Source organism: Pleurodeles waltl, chromosome 2_2 (genome assembly GCF_031143425.1).
Source record: "Pleurodeles waltl isolate 20211129_DDA chromosome 2_2, aPleWal1.hap1.20221129, whole genome shotgun sequence".
NCBI lineage: Eukaryota > Metazoa > Chordata > Amphibia > Caudata > Salamandridae > Pleurodeles > Pleurodeles waltl.
In genome coordinates, this window is record NC_090439.1 from 1,123,502,415 (window position 1) to 1,123,523,292 (window position 20,878).

The following is a 20,878-nucleotide window of genomic DNA, read 5'->3' on the forward strand; positions in this document are numbered from 1 at the left end:
ATATATACATACTTTAATACTCACAGGGACTCTCAGTCAGCCCTCCTGAAGTGTCAGTTACCTTTTGATTCCACCCATCAGAGCATACTACAGAGGGCAACGGGACAACCCATTTTAGTCACTCACTAACTCCTGCACAATGTGCACATCCACCCAGTAAGTAGTCCTCTTCAGTGCCAGGGACTACTGCAGCAAAGTGTGCTTTTACACTTAAAAATATATATTGTGGCTTTTAGACAATGCTTGTTTCCCATGCAATGAGTACCTGCATACAAAAAAACAGTCACAAAATAAGCTTTGGAAACGCTGAAGTCAGAGCTGCTGGCTTTGCCAATGGTTGTTCACGATGTGGCTAACAGATATTATTCTAAGCGCTCATTTGTGTTTTATATGTTTACAAACGCACAGGGGCCAAGGTTTCAGTTTGCTATGTGTGACTCTTTCATAATTTCAGTCTAATTATGAGTGACATTTCAACGGCTGAGTGACACTTTCTTGCAAGCGAAATCAAGCGATGAACACAAGGGAACCACAGAAATACCGTAATATATTGAGAATCCCATACCGCCCGTAGTACACCAACGCCACCTTGTGGCCTTTGATAAAAACTACTTGGAGCTTACCTAGCAAAGTGAGAAACTGGAACAAGAAGGTTTTACCGCACTTCAAAACGGGGTTCTTTTGCATGACAATCTCAGGCTTTGCGGTAATTGGGGGAAATTACCGGATATGTGTTATTTTTACGCGAGATGCGTGACACTTGGCAGGGCTGCAAACAGACCCAGCGTTCTTGGGTAAAGGCAAGCCTCCACCAATACAACGTGCTGAAAACATGTATCTTTGTAGCCCTCCACTCTCACCACCTCCGTATTCTCCCTCCCACCCTCTGTCACTCTCCCCTCCCACTTCCCGGAACCTTTCTTCTCCCTCTTTTCTCTGGCCTGGGCTCTCCTCGCCTGCGTCCTCCATCTCTTCCCCTCCGTCAGCTCAATCCTCACCTCGCTCTTTCGGTCTTGTCTCTCATCCTTTCTTCTCGGCTTCTCTTTTCTCTCCCTCGCTTCTTGTCACTCTTCCCTCTCCCACCAGCCCCCTGCACCCCCTCCTCTTCCACTTCAAAGCCTTGTGTAAATATTTAATGCGCTGCCTGGAGCCCAGTAATGGAGACGGTGTGTTTTCTAAACTCTCACAGTAAAACTCTCCCCGTCAGCAGAGCTCTCCTTTCCGAGGTCAAGGGAGGTGCGGCCGCCGCCTCAGGGTCAAACCCGGGAACTCAGGGGTAATGCTGCGGGTCAAGCAGCGCCTCGCGCGCGCTCCTGAGAAGGCGCTTTCCATCCGCAAGCAGCGGCGTAACGAAACTGGAGGGGGCCCCACTGCAAAGAACAAGGACCCCCCTTTCCGGGCTCACCCAGGAGCTCTCAGGCCAGGGTGCGGGGGCACCGCGGGGGCCTTTGTTACGCAACTCTTTGCAACCTTAAATGATCCTGATTTTCTGTCAGCGATGTCAAGATATTGTGCCTTGTAAGGCTGAAAGTTCAAGACTTTTCAGCAGCACCCCCGCCGCGCTGGACAACCCACGGCTGCACTGTCTGGCCACGAGGCCCGCGGGCCTGGGTGCGAACCCCCTCATGGGCACTTGGACTAATGGATCTGTGGAAAAAAAATAACACTAGATCAGTGGTTTATATTACAATATTTGTAAACAAAAGAACCCGAGAGGCCCACACACACCAGGAAGCAGCTACCCCGGGGGGGTGTCTGCATACCTCACTGTCACACACCCACAAAACGACAGACACTGCTCCCAAATATGGAAGTAAGCTGCAGTTTTCGATTTAAATGAATGGAAATGCACGATTCTTTTGTAGATCCCGTAACACTGAATTTAACTAGATTCGTTTTTCACCAATTTTCTCACGGAAAGGGTCGATGTATTTCTTCTTTTTCGGGTTTCGGTTTTCACAGCGAAGCTGTGGCCTGCTGCCAACAGTATATGGGGCGGGTCTGGGTCCGCCCCTCTCATCCTCTTTCTTCGACCAGCCTCTCTACGCCTTGGGTCAGCCGAGTGCATATTCGTCTCTCACCCCTAACACTTCGGCGCGCTTTAGTGTATCCTTCCGCTTCCACTCGAGTCTATGCACTGAGGACAACTTTACAACTGTAGCCCTATTCTGTTCATTCTTCTGACGTGTCCAGCAATGATCTGCTAACGCTTCCTGGGTAAGCATTCTCAAGCGCAGGATCGAACTGAAAAGGCGCCCCCACTTTATCAACCTCCAAGCCGGGGGTGGGGGGACTTCCACGGAAATGCTGACAATTATCATGAATGCGCGCTGCAGTTGTCACCCGACAGCCCACAAGGGCTCCTAGGTCGACGCCCACTGGAGGGGGCTGTGCTGGGTAAGGCAGAACAGAAGAGTCGCCCAGGGCGGAAGGGTTGTGGGGTTCTACACCCTCCGCTGCCAAGAGCTGCCTATCTTCAATACCAATGCGCAGGGACGTAGTGCTCGTTAGTGCAGCAGGTGTAGTGGCACAAGGGTCCAGAGGCCCAAGGGGCCCACTGAACCCTGAACATCAGAAAATGGCCGGGTAAACCAGTTCTTGACTTGCTACAGTGGGGTCCACCCATGATGCAGATTGGGGGGGGGGGGGGGGGGAGAACTGCACCCTGGACTCTCTGCCTGAGAGAAGGTAGCACAGCATCCCTACTTCCGGCCACTCCTACTGCACCCTAGAGCAGTGGTTCCCAACCTTTTGACTTCTGTGGACCCCCACTTTATCAGTACTGGAACCAGGGAACCCCCCATTGAATCATTATTGGAATCTGAGGACCCCCCAGTGAGTCATTACTGAAAGCTGGGGACCTAATCTGTTCATATTATATTTTCTGAACAGCCGCGGACCCCCTGAGGAGGCTTTGTCAACCCCCAGGGGTCCCCGGACCACAGGTTGGGAACCACTGCAATAGAGGATCTGGCTTCAAACAAGCAGCCACCTCCAACGCAGGCCAAGAAAAGCCCCCAAACGAGAGGCCACCTCCTGCACGCTGCAGAAGCTTCACCCGGTTAAAAGCATCCTTGAGGTACATAACGCGTGGAGGACCCCGTGGGATGGGAGAGGGGACGATGGGAGAGGGGACAACGGGAGAGCGCAGTGGCCAACAAGACCTTTCCTCTGTGATGAAGAGGGTACTCACCCTCAAACCCAGCACTGTGTGAGGAAGCAGGTGAAGCGTGCAGTTCCTGCTTTCTGGTAGGCGATGGATCCTGAACCTAAAGCTATGCACAGTCTGATTCCAGTGGGAACCCAACATTAAAAAGTGCAAGCCACTCCATCCGACGTGGTACGAAGCAATGTCCGCATGTGCTATATATAAGTAGTGTGTGGGTCCACTCTGCCAAATTTATTTACAGAGCACTTCACAAAACAAATGTCATTCCATATGCAGTTTTGTTTCATTTAGTTACATTCTGCCACATTTTCCACGCTACATGTTTCTAGCTTCATGGTCATCGGGTTGTCCAATGTGGGTCGGCATGGGTCAGATCTATAGAATATTTTCAGGATAACCAGAAGCTATGTTAATGATTCCTGCTAAATGTATCCAATGTGGATATTATAAGAATCTAGCATGGATCCACACCTTGCAGAGCAACCTTAAGACCCCAACCTGGTAAAGGTGGTCCAGTCATTGGTGCACAATAAGTGATTCTCGCTCATGAGAATCACTTATTCTCATGCCTCAGGCTAGTGCCTGCGCAGCCTGCTCGAAACTAGAACATCTTCCCTTCTGAAGACCGCTCTTTGGGTGCTCCATCTCCCTCGCCCAGCAGGCAAGCAAGGTGTGAATACGCAGCGCGCGGGTACCTGATCCTATCCCGTCAGCCCGCTGTGCTGGATGAAGATGGCCATCAGGCAAGAGCAAATCTGTAGAAGAAGTTTGTGTGGTGATTTTCCCTGTAGTCTCTTAAACTAAACTAGTGTAACACATCAAAGATGGCACCCAGAGTGTCCTATGAACTGAGGTGAAGTCCTCCTAACTAATTTTGTGCGGGGTCTAGTTGTCAGTTGAGACAGCAAAGAAAGATGGCCAACGCATGTGTGGAGCGTTCTTCTGAGGCATTTGTAGATTTTTGCATTGAGCGGCAGTCCCCATACCCAAAATATTCCAGGCTGCAGCTGGAAAAGTACGCAAGGCTCCTGGGATATCCAAATATTCTACGACTAGAGTTAAAATAGTAAATTTGACCTTCCAGTGGTCGCCTTACCCACTTCTGCCCCGAGGGTGCAGCTCAAGGTTGTAATATATGGTCTCACCAAGCCAAGTCCTAGGCTTCCTGCCACATGCTCACTGGGCATACAGAGGGAAGAAGGCGGCCGGGGAGGAATATTTCAGACAAAGTCCATGCGATGATGGCGCAATTTAAAACTAAATGGAAAGAGGAGTTATAAAACTTACACCAGATGCCCTACAGATTGTTTATAGTGTTTTTGGGCAACATATTTAACTTACGCAAGTTCTTTCTTCTATCCTTCCAAGACTCCTTGGTTCCTCCTAGGCACCTCTGTCTGGAAAACATACAAAACTGGCATGTCGATGGACCCAACAATAGAAGGTGGGTCCAGCGGGTAAGGTATCAACATGAACAGCTGGTGCTCAGAAGGTTTTTACACTGTTCATTAACAAGTGGGAGTCGGGCAGACAGACTATTTAGAAGTTGTGAGTGTGTGATGGGTGTCACTGTTCAATTTCTAACTTCGGGTGAGGCACCAACTGATCACCACAGAGTATGATGACCAGGTTAGGATATCGGTCAGTGCTAAAAAGAGGACAATCTACTGGATAATTTGCAGAGGTTGCAGACAGTTACAATATTCATCAGCCCTGGCATCATGGTCATTGGGACGATGAACAACAATACAATAATATCACAGTATGCAACTGGAGATCGCGCGGGATCTGACAGCACAGGCCATCAGAGGATCTCTTGCAAAAGTAGTAGATTTCACACACTGGGTTACAATGTCCCCCCCAAAAAATGGGGCTAATTTTTACAGGATATAAATACTGACTCCTACCTAATGGTTGGCCAACGTTGATCGGCATGGTTCAGATTCATACCACAATTTCAGGAGAACCACCAACTATGGTAATGATCCCTATTTAAATTTATCCAAGGTGGGTATTATAGAAATCTAGCATGCATCCAGACCTTGAAGATCAACCCCTGCGCAATACAGACGGTACAGTCATTGGCTAACAATATTATCTGGTGCTCGCTCGTGGAGTTGCGTGCACGACTTAGCCCATTTTGATCTAAACTGAAAGTCTTCGTTTCTGAAGACCGCTCTCTAGGCGTCCCTTTCCCAGAATCCTGCAGACACTCAAGGCATGATATGGCAGTGCGCGAGTACCTGATCCAATCTTGATCAGCCCGTTGTGCTGGATGAAGATGGTGTCGCTGGTCAGGTTACCGTGGATGATGGGAGGGTCGCAGGAGTGCAGGAAGCTTTGCAAAGGCAGGAGAGAAACGCAACATGTTATTGGGCATCCGCTGGGCGTGGGTGACAGACGCAAGGTGTCCTTTGCCAGGAGAGAAACAGAGTCATTATTGGGAGAGGGAGAGGGAGGCTGAGAGCTTAGATCGGGGTGGAAGAGAGACCCACCATCACCAGGAGGAAAACAGAACGGGTTAGTCTGGGGGAATTTTGAAACAGGTTTTGAGATAGGACATTCACTTCCAACAAACCAATATACATATCTGTTCTTTCACTCCATGAGTAAAGTGACTACTTGTTAACCCAGACTGCAAACTTTTTCCCATGGCATCTATACACAAAAGCTGTTCAGCTAGCCTACATTTAGTGGTACCAAAGTTCCCATAAGACCTTTCTGTTCTGTCCAGCCTACTCACTTCTGTACAGTTTAGAACTACCACCAGAAGTTCATTCACCAGGCAGAAACTCTAGGTCAGGGGTATCAAACTTATCTATAGGGGGACTTAACCCGTGCTAGGGTTTAGGATAGCTGACCATGGAAATGAGTGCTCTTTAAAGTGAATTTATCTTATGTGGTAATGTTGGAAAACTACCAGGGATTGGGCCATCCTACAACTATGGCAGACATCCCTTTCCCAGGGACACTTGAGGCAACGACATATCTGCTACACAGAGGGCCTTGTAACGCCGGCGTTGCGTGGCATTGCATCACAGAGTTGAAGGGCCTTGAAGCCTGAGGATTGAAGGGCACTGCAAAGCAGGGAGTGTAAGGCACTGCTACGCAGGGACGGCACATTCTTGTAATGCAAGAGTCGCGAAGCTCTGCAGCGGCAGAGTCAGTGAGCTTTGGACTGTAAGGACAGGGGAGGAGTAAAGTAGGGGTACCAGGGTGTTGTGATGCATTGATGATAGAGCGCTGCGAAGCCCAGATGCCAGGGTACCGTGCTGCTGGGGTTGCAGGGCCTTTTAATACAAGTCTCGCGGGGCCATGAAATGAAAGGGTTGTGGGACCCTGTGATGCAAGAGTCAGGGTGTGATGTAGGCAGTGCCCGCAGGATGCTGCTATGCAGAGCTCACGAGGCCTTGCAATGGAGGGCTGGCAGTGCCTTACAATGCTACGGCAGCCCTGTCTTGTAACATGGACTGTAGTGCCTTTAATGCAGGAACTCTAGTCAAAAACTGGAGGGACCGCAAGACCCTGTAATGCACGTATCGCAGGATCTGGTAAACCAAGACCTTGCAACACAGGCACTGGCAAACCTTGTAAGAGGGACTGCAGGGACTTACAACACAGGGAATGACAGCCTTGAGAATCTGGGCACAGGGCCTCACAATACAGGCACTGCAGAGCCTTGTAACAGGGATTGCAGGGAGTTACAACACAGGGAATGACAGCCTTGAGAATCTGGGCACAGGGCCTCACAATACAGGCACTGCAGAGCCTTGTAACAGGGATTGCAGGGAGTTACAACACAGAGAATGACAGCCTTGATAATCTGAGCACAGGGCCTCACAATACAGGCACTGCAGAGCCTTGTAACAGGGATTGCAGGGAGTTACAACACAGAGAATGACAGCCTTGAGAATCTGAGCACAGGGCCTCACAATACAGGCACTGCAGAGCCTTGTAACAGGGATTGCAGGGAGTTACAACACAGAGAATGACAGCCTTGAGAATCTGAGCACAGGGCCTCACAATACAGGCACTGCAGAGCCTTATAACAGGGATTAGCAGCTTCTCGTGGGCAGGTTCCTTTTCTTTAAAACCTCGCTGAACTAATATTAGTAACCTGCAGACTCCACATCATGATCCTGCATGCTCACAGGCATTCATTCATTCATCCATCCATCCATGGACGCCTTCATCCTTACCTGAGGGCCGACAGGATCTGTGTGCACCAGCGCTTCCAAGCCTGCAAGAATGGAAGAGGAGGGCGTGTGAAGGTTACTCTAGCACAAGGCACTCTGATGCATACATTGTGACGCTCTCGTGCACCGCCGCGTGCCCAGCCCGCAGCAGCCCTTGCACAAGGAGTGAACAGCTGGAGGTGTCAGATGAAGTGCGCTGTTTATCGGTGCACGCGCAGTTAGTGTGCAGCCCAGGGTTTCCTCCCTATGGCACCAAGAAAGATGTACAGTACACCATGGACGTCAGTTCACCGAAATGCCGGGGTTAGTGGAAGTGACATCACATGCCCTTTGACCTCCACTTTCACACACATATTTACACGTGCACGCAAATTCACACTTACATAAACTCTCTCACATAGACACACACTCGCCCGCAAGCACGCACACAATATACATTTAAAAGTATTTTTTTTACTCACCTCACCTGCCATGGAAGGGGGTATTCAGGCTAAACGTACTTCATTTTTATTACCTTAATAGTGCATAATACATTATTATCCATTGTTGGTGTAATGAAACATTGACAAAAACAAACAGAGCGGAGCCTTGACTGACATCCACAAGGATGAGCTGCCTCAGTGTTCCATCACTGAACTTGCCTCCTCTGAGGCCAGGGGTCGCAGAGGCCGTGTAGTGGGCAGCAAAGGGCAAGCCAGGGGTCGCAGCTGCGACCCCTGAATGACGTCCATGGAGTACACCCCAGAAAGGACGCCTTTCTGAAGAGCATCTGGGTAGGGGCGCTCGGCCAGTGGCCACACTGGCCTACCTGGGGGAGGTGGCGGGCGCCTCGCAGGGTTCAGCCGGGGGTAGGGGCTTTGAAACTAGGATGAGACAAGAGAGCTCTACAAAGCAGCTTCAGCGTGAGACCCCCGGTAAACCCTCATGCTGGCGTCCTCTGAAGGATGGAGTCGGGGGGATGCAGGTGGAAACAGCCTGGGCACAGTAACCAGTAGGGTTGCCACCTCCCTCCACGCCGGCAGCACCCCACCTCTCCAGCCACTGGGCACGAGGTCAGTCATGAACTCTTCAATATTATACAGCAGCTGCCGACTGAATATTTCTTCTAGAGTTTTGAGGTTGTTTTCTTATTCAGAACCTAATAAAGAGTTGGAAATAAAAGGTTTTGTGGCAGCAGGGAGTTCATGAGCTCCTAGGGTAGAGCCCCAGATGAACCCGAGCATCATTACTCAATGAGAGATCCTGCTAGACGTTTCGCCTTGGCGAGGTCAGGGTCCTCACTTGAGCCCTCAGAGGCGAGAGCAGGTCATGTCCCTTCCTTTATTCTCATGCATGGAGCACATCTTCAAACTACACCAGATTAAAAAGTCCTAACAATCAAGACTGAACGGTGCTCATCCAACCCCAAAGGCACACAAAGGTATTCGTACCCGAGAGTTCATCGTTTTATGATTTTTCTTGGTCTTCTTCAGGAACTGCTTCAGACTGCCAGATGAGACGTATTCTGTTATGAAAACCACCTACAGGAGAGATGAGAACAGATGCTCCTTAGGACATCAGGACTCACAGAAGGAAGGCCCCAGCTCCTACCCCGGGCTTCGTCCCCAGCTCTTGGAGCCTGTTCTCCTTCCCACCACACTCAGACATCACTGCTACTCTTGACTAATGTCCCCCCATCCTTCCAGATATGGGCGATTCATCAACATACAAATTCATACATCTACTAGAATGAATGAAAGCCAATGTAGAATTGTAAACGTCTAAGGAGCAAATATTAAGGAAGCATATTGTAAGCCTCCTGCTGGGGCATCCTCACCCGGGCAGAGGATTCTCGCACGTCCAGCCAGTACTTGTGAAACTTCACCACGTTGGGGTGATCCACCACCATCAGGTTCTCAAACATCGTTCTGATCTTCTCCTGCAAGAAGGAAAGAAAAAATACTGGTGAGCACTTGGGCCGGGCAGGGTTCCAGGAAGAAACGACAGGAGTAATGAGTAGAAGATACTCGCTGTAGAGCTTTCCCACCTGCAGTCCTGGAGTCCCTACCACCTCTGTACAGATGAGAATACCCACTGTTCCAATCCTTAGTGCTGCAGTCTCTACCACCTCTGCAGTGGATGCCCACAGTGGCAGCTCTCATACCCCTAGTACTGCAGCATCAACCATCCGTGCAGATACAAGGATACTCAATATAGTGTACCTCCTAGCTCCAAGTTCTGTTGCCCCTCCCGCCACAGGGATACCCACTGTAGAGCTCTCCTACCCTAGTATTGCAGAAGCTACCGTCATTGTACAGACAAAGATACTCATGGTAGAGCTCTCCTACCCCTAGTATCACAGATGCTACCACCAATGTACAGACAAGGATACTCACCGTAGAGCTCTCCTACCCCTAGTATCACAGATGCTACAGTCATTGTACAGACAAGGATACTAACACCAGAGCTCTCCTACCCCTAGTATCATAGAGGCTACCACCAATGTACAGACAAAGATACTCACAGTAGAGCTCTCCTACCCCTAGTATCACAGATGCTACAGTCATTGTATAGACAAGGATACTCACACCAGAGCTCTCCTACCCCTAGTATCATAGAGGCTACCACCAATGTACAGACAAAGATACTCACAGTAGAGCTCTCCTACCCCTAGTATCACAGATGCTACAGTCATTGTATAGACAAGGATACTCGCAGCAGAGCTCTCCTACCCCTAGTATCATAGAGGCTACCACCAATGTACAGACAAAGATACTCACTGTAGAGCTCTCCTACCCCTAGTATCGCAGACACCACCACCAATGTGCAGACAAGGACACTCACTGTACAGCTCTCCTACCCCTAGTATCACAGAGGCTACCGTCGCTGTACAGACAAGGATAATCACTACAGAGCTCTCCTACCCCTAGTATCACAGACACTACCGTCACTGTACAGACAAGGATACTCACTGTAGAGCTCTCCTACCCCTAGTATCGCAGACACCACCACCAATGTACAGACAAAGATACTCACTGTACAGCTCTCCTACCCCTAGTATCACAGAGGTTACCACCAATGTACAGACAAGGATACTCACAGCAGCACTATGCTACCCCTAGTGTCGCAGACACTACCGCCAGCGAATAGACCAGGATACTCACAGCAGAGCTCTCCTACCCCTAGTATCACAGAGGCTACCACCAATGTACAGACAAAGATACTCACTGTAGAGCTCTCCTACCCCTAGTATCGCAGACACCACCACCAATGTACAGACAAGGATACTCACTGCAGAGCTCTCCTACCCCTAGTATCACAGACGCTACAGTCGCTGTACAGACAAGGATATTCACTGCAGAGCTCTCCTACCCCTAGTATCGCAGACACTACCACCAATGTGCAGAGGATACTCACAGCAGAGATGTCCTGACCCTGGTATTGCAGAAGCTACAGTGATTGCACAGACAAGGATACTCACTGTAGAGCTCTCCTACCCCTAGTATCACAGATGCTACAGTCATTGTACAGACAAGGATACTCACTGTACAGCTCTCCTACCCTTAGTATTGCAGAAGCTACCACCAATGTACAGACAAAGATACTCACTGTACAGCTTTCCTACCCCTAGTATGACAGAGGTTACCACCAATGTACAGACAAGGATACTCACAGCAGCACTATGCTACCCACCCCTAGTGGCGCAGACACTACCGCCAGCGAATAGACAAGGATACTCACAGCAGAGCTCTCCTACCCCTAGTATCACAGAGGCTGCCATCAATGTACAGACAAGGATACTCACTGTAGAGCTCTCCTACCCATAGTATCGCAGAGGCTACCACCAATGTACAGACAAGGATACTCACTGCAGAGCTCTCCTACCCCTAGTATCACAGACACTACCGTCACTGTACAGAAAAGGATACTCACTGTAGAGCTCTCCTACCCCTAGTATCGCCGACACTACCACCAATGTACAGAAGATACTCACAGCAGAGATGTCCTGACCCTGGTATTGCAGAAGCTACAGTGATTGCACAGACAAGGATACTCACTGTAGAGCTCTCCTACCCCTAGTATCACAGATGCTACAGTCATTGTACAGACAAGGATACTCACTGTACAGCTCTCCTACCCTTAGTATTGCAGAAGCTACCACCAATGTACAGACAAAGATACTCACTGTACAGCTTTCCTACCCCTAGTATGACAGAGGTTACCACCAATGTACAGACAAGGATACTCACAGCAGCACTATGCTACCCACCCCTAGTGGCGCAGACACTACCGCCAGCGAATAGACAAGGATACTCACAGCAGAGCTCTCCTACCCCTAGTATCGCAGAGGCTACCACCAATGTACAGACAAGGATACTCACTGCAGAGCTCTCCTACCCCTAGTATCACAGACACTACCGTCGCTGTACAGACGAGGATAATCACTACAGAGCTCTCCTACCCCTAGTATCATAGAGGCTACCACCAATGTACAGACAAAGATACTCACAGTAGAGCTCTCCTACCCCTAGTATCACAGGTGCTACAGTCATTGTATAGACAAGGATACTCACACCAGAGCTCTCCTACCCCTAGTATCATAGAGGCTACCACCAATGTACAGACAAAGATACTCACAGTAGAGCTCTCCTACCCCTAGTATCACAGATGCTACAGTCATTGTATAGACAAGGATACTCGCAGCAGAGCTCTCCTACCCCTAGTATCATAGAGGCTACCACCAATGTACAGACAAAGATACTCACTGTAGAGCTCTCCTACCCCTAGTATCGCAGACACCACCACCAATGTGCAGACAAGGACACTCACTGTACAGCTCTCCTACCCCTAGTATCACAGAGGCTACCGTCGCTGTACAGACAAGGATAATCACTACAGAGCTCTCCTACCCCTAGTATCACAGACACTACCGTCACTGTACAGACAAGGATACTCACTGTAGAGCTCTCCTACCCCTAGTATCGCAGACACCACCACCAATGTACAGACAAAGATACTCACTGTACAGCTCTCCTACCCCTAGTATCACAGAGGTTACCACCAATGTACAGACAAGGATACTCACAGCAGCACTATGCTACCCCTAGTGTCGCAGACACTACTGCCAGCGAATAGACCAGGATACTCACAGCAGAGCTCTCCTACCCCTAGTATCACAGAGGCTACCACCAATGTACAGACAAAGATACTCACTGTAGAGCTCTCCTACCCCTAGTATCGCAGACACCACCACCAATGTACAGACAAGGATACTCACTGCAGAGCTCTCCTACCCCTAGTATCACAGACGCTACAGTCGCTGTACAGACAAGGATATTCACTGCAGAGCTCTCCTACCCCTAGTATCGCAGACACTACCACCAATGTGCAGAGGATACTCACAGCAGAGATGTCCTGACCCTGGTATTGCAGAAGCTACAGTGATTGCACAGACAAGGATACTCACTGTAGAGCTCTCCTACCCCTAGTATCACAGATGCTACAGTCATTGTACAGACAAGGATACTCACTGTACAGCTCTCCTACCCTTAGTATTGCAGAAGCTACCACCAATGTACAGACAAAGATACTCACTGTACAGCTTTCCTACCCCTAGTATGACAGAGGTTACCACCAATGTACAGACAAGGATACTCACAGCAGCACTATGCTACCCACCCCTAGTGGCGCAGACACTACCGCCAGCGAATAGACAAGGATACTCACAGCAGAGCTCTCCTACCCCTAGTATCACAGAGGCTGCCATCAATGTACAGACAAGGATACTCACTGTAGAGCTCTCCTACCCATAGTATCGCAGAGGCTACCACCAATGTACAGACAAGGACACTCACTGCAGAGCTCTCCTACCCCTAGTATCACAGACACTACCGTCACTGTACAGAAAAGGATACTCACTGTAGAGCTCTCCTACCCCTAGTATCGCCGACACTACCACCAATGTACAGAAGATACTCACAGCAGAGATGTCCTGACCCTGGTATTGCAGAAGCTACAGTGATTGCACAGACAAGGATACTCACTGTAGAGCTCTCCTACCCCTAGTATCGCAGACACCACCACCAATGTACAGACAAAGATACTCACTGTACAGCTCTCCTACCCCTAGTATCACAGAGGTTACCACCAATGTACAGACAAGGATACTCACAGCAGCACTATGCTACCCCTAGTGTCGCAGACACTACCGCCAGCGAATAGACCGGGATACTCACAGCAGAGCTCTCCTACCCCTAGTATCACAGAGGCTACCACCAATGTACAGACAAAGATACTCACTGTAGAGCTCTCCTACCCCTAGTATCGCAGACACCACCACCAATGTACAGACAAGGATACTCACTGCAGAGCTCTCCTACCCCTAGTATCACAGACGCTACAGTCGCTGTACAGACAAGGATATTCACTGCAGAGCTCTCCTACCCCTAGTATCGCAGACACTACCACCAATGTGCAGAGGATACTCACAGCAGAGATGTCCTGACCCTGGTATTGCAGAAGCTACAGTGATTGCACAGACAAGGATACTCACTGTAGAGCTCTCCTACCCCTAGTATCACAGATGCTACAGTCATTGTACAGACAAGGATACTCACTGTACAGCTCTCCTACCCTTAGTATTGCAGAAGCTACCACCAATGTACAGACAAAGATACTCACTGTACAGCTTTCCTACCCCTAGTATGACAGAGGTTACCACCAATGTACAGACAAGGATACTCACAGCAGCACTATGCTACCCACCCCTAGTGGCGCAGACACTACCGCCAGCGAATAGACAAGGATACTCACAGCAGAGCTCTCCTACCCCTAGTATCACAGAGGCTACCACCAATGTACAGACAAGGATACTCACTGTAGAGCTCTCCTACCCCTAGTATCGCAGAGGCTACCACCAATGTACAGACAAGGATACTCACTGCAGAGCTCTCCTACCCCTAGTATCACAGACACTACCGTCGCTGTACAGACGAGGATAATCACTACAGAGCTCTCCTACCCCCAGTATCACAGACACTACCGTCACTGTACAGACAAGGATACTCACTGTAGAGCTCTCCTACCCCTAGTATCGCAGACACCACCACCAATGTACAGACAAAGATACTCACTGTACAGCTCTCCTACCCCTAGTATCACAGAGGTTACCACCAATGTACAGACAAGGATACTCACAGCAGCACTATGCTACCCCTAGTGTCGCAGACACTACCGCCAGCGAATAGACCAGGATACTCACAGCAGAGCTCTCCTACCCCTAGTATCACAGAGGCTACCACCAATGTACAGACAAGGATACTCACTGTAGAGCTCTCCTACCCCTAGTATCGCAGACACCACCACCAATGTACAGACAAGGATACTCACTGCAGAGCTCTCCTACCCCTAGTATCACAGATGCTACAGTCGCTGTACAGACAAGGATATTCACTGCAGAGCTCTCCTACCCCTAGTATCGCAGACACTACCACCAATGTGCAGAGGATACTCACAGCAGAGATGTCCTGACCCTGGTATTGCAGAAGCTACAGTGATTGCACAGACAAGGATACTCACCGTAGAGCTCTCCTACCCCTAGTATCACAGAGGCTACCGTCATTGTACAGACAAGGATACTCACTGCAGAGCTCTCCTACCCCTAGTATCACAGAGGTTACCACCAATGTACAGACAAGGATACTCGCAGCAGCACTATGCTACCCCTAGTGTCGCAGACACCACCACTAATGTGCAGACAAGGATACTCACTGCAGAGCTCTTCTACCCCTAGTATCGCAGACACTAGTCATTGTATAGACAAGGATACTCACTGCAGAGCTCTCCTACCCCTAGTATCACAGACGCTACCACCATTGTACAGACAAGGATACTCGCAGCAGAGCTCTCCTACCCCTAGTATCATAGAGGCTACCACCAATGTACAGACAAAGATACTCACTGTAGAGCTCTCCTACCCCTAGTATTGCAGACACCACCAACAATGTGCAGACAAGGATACTCACTGTACAGCTCTCCTACCCCTAGTATCACAGACACTACCGTTGCTGTACAAACAAGGATACTCACTGTAGAGCTCTCCTACCCCTAGTATCGCAGACATCACCACCAATGTACAGACAAGGATACTCACTGTAGAGCTCTCCTACCCCTAGTATCACAGACGCTACCGTCACTGTACAGAAAAAGATACTCACTGTAGAGCTCTCCTACCCCTAGTATTGCAGACACCACCACCAATGTACAGACAAGGATACTCACTGTACAGCTCTCCTACCCCTAGTATCACAGACACTACAGTCGCTGTACAGAAAAAGATACTCACAGCAAAGCTCTCCTACCCCTAGTATCACAGAGGTTACCACCAATGTGCAGACAAGGATACTCACAGCAGAGCTCTCCTACCCCTAGTATCACAGACGCTACCGTCGCTGTACAGACAAGGATATTCACTGCAAAGCTCTCCTACCCCTAGTATCGCAGACACTACCACCAATGTACAGAGGATACTCACAGCAGAGATGTCCTGACCCTGGTATTGCAGAAGCTACAGTGATTGCACAGACAAGGATGCTCACTGCAGAGCTCTCCTACCCCTAGCATCGCAGACACTACCACCATTGTACAGACAAGGATACTCGCAGCAGAGCTCTCCTACCCCTAGTATCATAGAGGCTACCACCAATGTACAGACAAAGATACTCACTGTAGAGCTCTCCTACCCCTAGTATTGCAGACACCACCACCAATGTACAGACAAGGATACTCACTGCAGAGCTCTTCTACCCCTAGTATCGCAGACACTAGTCATTGTATAGACAAGGATACTCACTGCAGAGCTCTCCTACCCCTAGTATCACAGACGCTACCACCATTGTACAGACAAGGATACTCGCAGCAGAGCTCTCCTACCCCTAGTGTCGCAGACACCACCACTAATGTGCAGACAAGGATACTCACTGCAGAGCTCTTCTACCCCTAGTATCGCAGACACTAGTCATTGTATAGACAAGGATACTCACTGCAGAGCTCTCCTACCCCTAGTATCACAGACGCTACCATCATTGTACAGACAAGGATACTCGCAGCAGAGCTCTCCTACCCCTAGTATCATAGAGGCTACCACCAATGTACAGACAAAGATACTCACTGTAGAGCTCTCCTACCCCTAGTATTGCAGACACCACCACCAATGTGCAGACAAGGATACTCACTGTACAGCTCTCCTACCCCTAGTATCACAGACACTACCGTTGCTGTACAGACAAGGATACTCACTGTAGAGCTCTCCTACCCCTAGTATCGCAGACACCACCACCAATGTGCAGACAAGGATACTCACTGTACAGCTCTCCTACCCCTAGTATCACAGACACTACCGTTGCTGTACAAACAAGGATACTCACTGTAGAGCTCTCCTACCCCTAGTATCGCAGACACCACCACCAATGTGCAGACAAGGATACTCACTGTACAGCTCTCCTACCCCTAGTATCACAGACGCTACCGTCACTGTACAGAAAAAGATACTCACTGTAGAGCTCTCCTACCCCTAGTATTGCAGACACCACCACCAATGTACAGACAAGGATACTCACTGTACAGCTCTCCTACCCCTAGTATCACAGACACTACAGTCGCTGTACAGAAAAAGATACTCACAGCAAAGCTCTCCTACCCCTAGTATCACAGAGGTTACCACCAATGTGCAGACAAGGATACTCACAGCAGAGCTCTCCTACCCCTAGTATCACAGACGCTACCGTCGCTGTACAGACAAGGATATTCACTGCAAAGCTCTCCTACCCCTAGTATCGCAGACACTACCACCAATGTACAGAGGATACTCACAGCAGAGATGTCCTGACCCTGGTATTGCAGAAGCTACAGTGATTGCACAGACAAGGATGCTCACTGCAGAGCTCTCCTACCCCTAGCATCGCAGACACTACCACCATTGTACAGACAAGGATACTCGCAGCAGAGCTCTCCTACCCCTAGTATCATAGAGGCTACCACCAATGTACAGACAAAGATACTCACTGTAGAGCTCTCCTACCCCTAGTATTGCAGACACCACCACCAATGTACAGACAAGGATACTCACTGCAGAGCTCTTCTACCCCTAGTATCGCAGACACTAGTCATTGTATAGACAAGGATACTCACTGCAGAGCTCTCCTACCCCTAGTATCACAGACGCTACTACCATTGTACAGACAAGGATACTCGCAGCAGAGCTCTCCTACCCCTAGTGTCGCAGACACCACCACTAATGTGCAGACAAGGATACTCACTGCAGAGCTCTTCTACCCCTAGTATCGCAGACACTAGTCATTGTATAGACAAGGATACTCACTGCAGAGCTCTCCTACCCCTAGTATCACAGACGCTACCATCATTGTACAGACAAGGATACTCGCAGCAGAGCTCTCCTACCCCTAGTATCATAGAGGCTACCACCAATGTACAGACAAAGATACTCACTGTAGAGCTCTCCTACCCCTAGTATTGCAGACACCACCACCAATGTGCAGACAAGGATACTCACTGTACAGCTCTCCTACCCCTAGTATCACAGACACTACCGTTGCTGTACAGACAAGGATACTCACTGTAGAGCTCTCCTACCCCTAGTATCGCAGACACCACCACCAATGTACAGACAAGGATACTCACTGTAGAGCTCTCCTACCCCTAGTATCACAGACACTACCGTCACTGTACAGAAAAAGATACTCACTGTAGAGCTCTCCTACCCCTAGTATTGCAGACACCACCACCAATGTGCAGACAAGGATACTCACTGTACAGCTCTCCTACCCCTAGTATCACAGACACTACAGTCGCTGTACAGAAAAAGATACTCACAGCAGAGCTCTCCTACCCCTAGTATCACAGAGGTTACCACCAATGTGCAGACAAGGATACTCACAGCAGAGCTCTCCTACCCCTAGTGTCACAGACGCTACCGTCGCTGTACAGACAAGGATATTCACTGCAAAGCTTTCCTACCCCTAGTATCGCAGACACTACCACCAATGTACAGAGGATACTCACAGCAGAGATGTCCTGACCCTGGTATTGCAGAAGCTACAGTGATTGCACAGACAAGGATGCTCACTGTACAGCTCTCCTACCCCTAGTATTGCAGACACCACCACCAATGTACAGACAAGGATACTCACCGTAGAACTCTCCTACCCCTAGTATCACAAATGCTACCGTCATTGTACAGACAAGGATACTCACTGTAGAGCTCTCCTACCCCTAGTATCACAGAGGTTACCACCAATGTACAGACAAGGATACTCACAGCAGAGCTCTCCTACCCCTAGTATCGCAGACACCACCACCAATGTACAGACAAAGATACTCACTGTACAGCTCTCCTACCCCTAGTATCACAGACGCTACTGTCACTGTACAGAAAAAGACACTCACTGTAGAGCTCTCCTACCCCTAGTATCGCAGACACCACCACCAATGTACAGACAAGGATACTCACTGCAAAGCTCTCCTACCCCTAGTATTACAGACGCTACAGTCGCTGTACAGACAAGGATACTCACAGCAGAGCTCTCCTACCCCTAATATCATAGATGCTACCGCTGTTGTACAGACAAAGATACTCACAGCAGAGATATCCTGACCCTCATATTACAGAAGCTACAGTGATTGCACAGACAAGGATACTCACTGTAGAGCTCTCCTACCCCTAGTATCGCAGACACTAGTCACTGTATAGACAAGGATACTCACTGTACAGCTCTCCTACCCCTAGTATCGCAGACACTAGTCACTGTATAGACAAGGATACTCACTGTACAGCTCTCCTACCCCTAGTATCACAAACGGTACCAGCAATGACAAGAGAAGGATACGCACAGCAGAGATGTCCTGACCCTGGTATTGCAGAAGCTACAGTGATTGCACAGACAAGGATACTCACTGCAGAGCTCTCCTACCCCTAGTATCACAGAGGCTACAGTCATTGTACAGACAAGGATACTCACTGCAGAGCTCTCCTACCCCTAGTATCGCAGACACTACCACTTATGTACAGAGGATACTCACTGTAGAGCGACAACTCCGAGTCCCAGTTTCCCACAGAGCAGGGACTGTACTGTAGAAAATAAACCAAGCATTGGCAGTGACAACAGGTCTCTGCTTTATAATGAAAGTGTCGACTTGTTGGCTTTGTCAGTGTTTGTTTGTAAAGTATTGTTTAAACGAAGTAAGAAAATATTGGAGGAAAAGCAAACACATATCCTATGCTATCTTAAAGCTGTATAATGAATTAAATGTTTTCAATCTTTCGAAACGCCACAGTTCATTTTTCAAGTATTTTTCACACGGTATGCTCTGAACAGAATTTAAAAGGAATAAGGATGTGCCTCCTGCATAGAAAATGCTTGCAAGCTCCTAATTTACTCTCTAGAGGATTCAGCGCTATATCACAGTGCATTAGGCATCCACAACCCAGTTTTCTATCCTCTAACTCATTGATTTTATGCTTGGCTTTGACCATGTACAGCGCTCCACTGCCTTTTGGCTGGGTTCACGATATTGCGGTAATATATACAGACATACATACATACATACAGTAGGTCTTTTGCAACCAGGCAGCTTGTTCTGTCTAGTAGGAAATACCTAAAAAAGCAACCTTAGTAGGCACAAGCTTGATAGGTGAGACACCAGTCCACTACTCCACATGCAGTGGGCTTCTTCAGCCACTAGTCTTTCTGCTTCTCAGGCATAAGCCACCAGGGAGTGGCTGTTTGCTTCAGGGTTAGGCTCAGATGCACGATGGCCGGGAAAGAGGGTTGTCAATGATACTACCAAAGTCTCTGAGGGCCTGAAATAGCTGAAAATTGATTTAAAAAAAAAATCAAAGTTGTTCAAAGTAGGTGGCCACAAATTATTTTTGGCCCAGGGCCCTCAAAATTCCTAAGATGTCCCCGAGTGCTTGCTGAAGTCATGCAGTGTCACCCAAGTGGCTGCTCTGTGTAGACTCTACCAAGAGGAACATGAATAATAAAATGAATGATTCTGCATCGGCCTTGGCTACAGGACACCAGAGATACTCTCCGACCGAGTTTGGCTGGGTATTGCTACTGCATATAACAATGAACATCTGAGACCGGAAGCCCTTTGTCAAACCTGGGGGGAGCGACAGCTCCAAACACCCAGGGCCTTTCTGCATCCACAGGAGAATTTGGAAACAATGTGATAATGAAGAGTTTCCAGCTCAGGTGAATGCTCAAGGGACCCTTTGGTACAACGTATAGCTGGGTTCTGAGAAGTACACAATTCCCATGAAATGCTTTGTACAGTTCATTAGAAAAAGACGGCATCTCGCGGATCATCTACGCCGAGATCACCACACAGAGGAATGCAGCCTTCCATGTGAGTGGTGTAATGTCTCCAGAGGCCACAGGCTTGACAAGATTAGGAAGATGAAGAAGCAATATCCTTATCCCCAATGTCAGGTTCCCATCACTACCTTCCACAT

At 49.0% G+C, this 20,878-nt stretch overlaps 1 protein-coding gene across 1 annotated transcript in view; it reads right to left on the reverse strand.

Annotated features, from left to right (window-relative positions):
• Nucleotides 1–20,878, reverse strand: part of NRBP2 (nuclear receptor binding protein 2) — a 236,567-nt gene that overhangs the window by 62,049 nt on the left and 153,640 nt on the right. Inside the window, exons 3-6 of the mRNA XM_069220969.1 lie at nt 9,182–9,283; nt 8,796–8,885; nt 7,369–7,409; nt 5,413–5,507 (exon numbers count right to left, since the gene is read on the reverse strand). Of these exons, the coding sequence (XP_069077070.1) occupies nt 5,413–5,507; nt 7,369–7,409; nt 8,796–8,885; nt 9,182–9,283 (328 nt within the window). The remainder of the gene's footprint in view (nt 1–5,412; nt 5,508–7,368; nt 7,410–8,795; nt 8,886–9,181; nt 9,284–20,878) is intronic.